Source organism: Cryptomeria japonica, chromosome 6 (assembly GCF_030272615.1).
Source record: "Cryptomeria japonica chromosome 6, Sugi_1.0, whole genome shotgun sequence".
NCBI classification, from domain to species: domain Eukaryota; kingdom Viridiplantae; phylum Streptophyta; class Pinopsida; order Cupressales; family Cupressaceae; genus Cryptomeria; species Cryptomeria japonica.
The window spans coordinates 556,994,462-556,998,996 of record NC_081410.1 but is presented as its reverse complement, the minus strand read 5'-3'; the positions used below and the strand labels follow the sequence as shown (position 1 = coordinate 556,998,996).

The 4,535-nt window shown below is 28.0% G+C and overlaps 1 protein-coding gene across 1 annotated transcript; it reads right to left on the bottom strand.

Annotated features, from left to right (window-relative positions):
- Positions 1–1,100: 1,100 nt before the first annotated feature.
- LOC131048185 (uncharacterized) lies at positions 1,101–2,312 on the bottom strand. Its single transcript, XM_057982075.2, has 2 exons — positions 1,781–2,312; positions 1,101–1,679 (listed from the first exon to the last, which is right to left on the bottom strand). The coding sequence occupies exons 1-2, from the start codon at positions 2,224–2,226 to the stop codon at positions 1,622–1,624; spliced, it is 504 nt and encodes a 167-aa protein (XP_057838058.1). The 5' UTR covers positions 2,227–2,312; the 3' UTR covers positions 1,101–1,621.
- Between the last annotated feature and the right edge of the window lie 2,223 nt (positions 2,313–4,535).

Here is a 4,535-nt window from a genome sequence, read left to right as displayed (position 1 = left end):
AATTCACATATGTGATGTAGTTGAAGAAAGGAAATCCTTTGTACTTGATTTGGTCTAACTCTATGACTATGATAAAAAAATTTGATTAAGATAAGTGGATTTTTGACTAAGCCCAAACCCTATAACAAAGTGGAGTAGTTACCAAAGGGGTAAGCAACATAAGCCAAAAGATGAATCAATGAAACCCTATAACAAAGCGAGGTAGTTATCAAAAGGGTAACTGACATAAACAAAAAAACAAATCAACAAAAAACCTAAAGAATAGGACAACAATGGTACAACAAGACAAAAATAGATAACACAACAATAAAAAGCAACAACACACTAGATTACTAAAAATCAAAGTTAAGGCCTAACTTTATTATTCATAATGATACATGCAAAATTATTTACGACTTATGTAAAAAAAGAAAAGGCCAAAAGTATGTAAGTGAAAGGATAAAGGGCTTGAAATTCAAACTTTATAGCTTCTATAAAATGGCACAAATATCTAAAGAATAATTTATAATATTTAATTCAATTTAAATTAAATTTATATAAGAATAATTTGAAGCATTCTAAAAAATTATAATATTGATTTATTTACAATGGTTAATTAAAATTTTTAAGTTATAATTATAGTTATAGTTTTAAAAAGTAAAAAATAATATTTTCATTGTTCGACACAGATCATATGTTCTATCGATTTAAATTATTGGTATAGATGAAAAATTGATTTTCATGACTAAACATGAAACATGTGTTTTATTGACTTAAACATTTTTTTTATATTAAACAAAGTTGAATTTATCATGTTTAATCAAACTTTAGTCGTATAGTTTTAAAGTCAAACTCATGACCTATACTTTATGAACGTTGATTTCACTTATTAATATACACAACAAACAATAACAATTATATAACTTTACAAAATCCATACCATCATAATTAAATTTATAAACCTTTGAACAAACCATCAACAATAATATAACCTTAAAATGCATCCCATCATAATTAAATTTCTTTACTTTTAATATAGACAATGAAGATAAAATAGAACAATTATCCACAACATAAAAACACTTTGAAAGTTTTGACAAATCTCATTAAACTGAAGGGCCTTTTCCATCCAGTGTGATAGCCAAGGAAATTAGTTCTCCCATCACAGAATCTGGTTAATCCCATTTATTTCATTCTCCTAATCTCAAAGAGCATTCTGAACCATCTCATCATGGGATGAGAATACACATATGCATGGCTATAAATTAGCAGGACTTTTGATGTGGGTATCATGGTGTCCATTACCTGGACTACAATGATCATTCCTCTTAAAAGTTGGGAATACCCTATCTTGAAAGTCAAGTAACAAAACAGAAGATTTTTCTTCCTTTTCACATAGAGAAACTGTACCACAAGCATAACTTATGGACTGTTTATGATACCAAAACAAAACTAGACTAGATTATAGATATGAACATAACTTATGGACAGTTTATAATGCCAAACCAAACGTAGATTCAGGCATGGCAGCCAGAAGGATAGACATTTGTCATCCAAAACAAAACAAAAAAGAGCATTCATGTAAAGACAGTAACATTATATTTCACATATCATCATCTCCATTGAATTAACTCAGAGGAGCTCAGAATATAAGCGCAGAAGGTGCCATATACTCCATGCTCTTTGCCCTTCCCGTATCCCTGCAAACAAAACAATCAAACCCAATTTGCTCATTTAGTCTCCATTCCTTCAATTTCAAACTCAAAAAACTAAAGCCAAAAAAAATTCAAAATGAACCCACCAAGCCCTGCGATTCAAGGAATACGTGGGCTTTATCTCCACCATATTAACGACCTTTTTCTCATGTTTTCCAAGTGTCTTATCTACTTTGTTCTTCTGCAATGGAGTTTTGGTCTCTGCAGAAACTCCCTGAAGTGGAGCATTGATTTCTGCAATCATGCCCAACGAGGGCTCCCAAGATTTAGCACGCCTTAAACTGGAATTGATTCCAAGCCTGGGCAGAGGCAACAAAAGATAAGTATTCCCACCCACGAGCTCATCATTCATGGTGAGATTCGATCCCTTGACGTGGGGAACGCAGTAATGGTGGGGATATTGCAAAAGAAGTTCACATATGGTGATGGGTGGATCAAAAGGGCGCAATTCTCCATTGGGAAAAATCACCTGCACTTTCTTATTCTTCTTCTTCTTTACCAGAGACCCCCAATACATCGTCGACAAACCCATCAGCAAAAAAAATTTATTACAACTATGGAGAATTCAGAATTTCAGACATGGTATTCACAGGTCACAAACTGGAACAAATAAATAGACGTAATGGCCGTGTAATAATTAATGTGTTTAGTAAATGGTTAGATTTTGGAGTTTAGTAAGACGGAAGACAACAAAACGTGCAGCGCGATACTCGCTTACATCGTGTGGACCCCATCTTGCCAGCTGGCATTTTGACTAAGTCAACGCATATCGTTAGGAAATGGATAAGACGTGCATTGCGGATGGGGGACTGCGCGCCGTCCTTGCATGTGAAATTGCGGTAGTCGGCTGTGTTTCATCTGCACTTTTGTTTTTACTTTTGTTAAAGCGAGTGGTCGCTATTTTTTTACCCTTTTTCCTTTTCTTGGCCATGGCATATTATATTTTATATATTTTGTTTTACTTTTGTTAAAACGAGTCGATGATATTTTTTAACCCTTTTTTTTGTTTTCTTAGTAATGGCCTATTATATTTTATTTAATAATATATAAGAATAATTTTATATAATTTTTATGGTATTTTAAATTTTATTCTATTTTTATAATAGATTAGGTCAGGATTTGGAAATTTAAATCTTGTTATATTTCATAATCAAAGAATACACTATCATCTTTTTCATTTATATTCAATCAATTGAACTACAATTTTTGTTGTACATTTTATTTATTTTATTTAAATAATTGTAACATATATAAGACCATTATTGAATCTCATACATGAAATGATTTTTCTTATAGAAGTCAGAAAATATCTTCACTTTTACTTTTACCTTTATAAAAAAATTTGATGAAAATATCAAGACTACAAAAGAATTAATTAGAGTTCACATGCCTCTATTACTTTTACTTTTACTTTTTCTTTTACCTACCTTAATTTTTCTGTTGTTGGATCACAATCATCATTGTATCAAGTTAAATTTAGTTTGTAAATTGTTTACTTCTTTTTGTATAATATTAGGTAGATTTTTTTATAATGAATTTTTTAAATTAATATTCAAAAATGTTACGAAAATTATTTAATCTAAGATTTAGTTCCTACAAATGTTAGCAAAGTTGTTTTTCTCTTGAAAGTAAAGAATATGAGAGGAGCATTGGCCCACTCAAATTGTAATTTCTCATTGTATTATTTAGCATTTTATAAACCAATAAAATTGAATTAGTAAACTTAGATATAATTTGAATTGGCCAATCAATAGAATACTATCATCTATGTGAATATAATTAACAATAAAAAAATTCTAACATATAAAAATGAATTACTAGAAGATAGTTTAGTTAAGGTTAATATTAATATAATATAATAATTATGCATATATTAATAAAGAAAATTTAATTTAATATTATATTAAATAATTAAATATGAAATATAATTTAATTAGAATTAATATATAAATTTAATATAATAATTATTTCTTATTAATATAATATAATAATTATGCATATATTAATAAAGAAAATTTAATTTAATAGTGTAGTCACATAAATCTGTCCACTTAATTAAATGAATACTTAGTATTTATTTGATTATTTAACCATCAATTAATAATTAATTAAATTAATATTTAATTAATTCATCTTAACCCTATTCTCCTATTAATTAAATAAATTATTCAATTTATTTGATTTAATTCACTTAACCAAATTCAGACTATTAATTAAATAAATAAATCATATTTGTTTAATTAAATCTTCTCTCACATTTAAATAAATTAATATTTATTTAAATCCCCCAAAATCCCACCTCTCACATTTAAATAAATTAACATTTATTTAAATCACCTTTATCCTCTACCCACTTGTATTTTCCTACAAAAACAAGTTGCACAATTATTTTAAATAAATAATTTATTTAAATCACCTTTATCCTCCACCCACTTGTATTTTCCTACAAAAGCAAGTTGCACAACTATTTTAAATAAATTATTTATTTAAAATCCTATTTATCCTCACCCACTTGAAACCTTTAATGGTTTCCCTTAAAGTAGTCAAACTTGATGGCTTTAAAGTCTTCAAACTTGATGGCTTCCTTCTATAGTCTTCTTAAGACTTTAATGGTTTTCCTTAAAGTCTTCAAGCCTTTAATGGTTTCCCTCAAAGTCTTCAAGCATTTTAAATGCTTTATCTTCTTTTTCTCATTTAAATAAATTAATATTTATTTAAATATTTATCCAAATTCAACTTACACCATTTAATTGAAATAAATGATTTTATTTTAATTGAAAATACCAAAATTTCTCCCACTTGCATTTTCCTACAAAATCCACTTGTATACCTAAACCCCTT

Bases quoted from the DNA above. Each gene is read 5' to 3' on its own strand.
- LOC131048185 (XM_057982075.2), bottom strand. From the start codon at position 2,226: ATGGGTTTGTCGACGATGTATTGGGGGTCTCTGGTAAAGAAGAAGAAG. The intron at 1,680-1,780 runs GTGGGTTCATTT...TTTTGTTTGCAG, and splicing joins TCCTTGAATCGCAGGGCTTG to GGATACGGGAAGGGCAAAGA.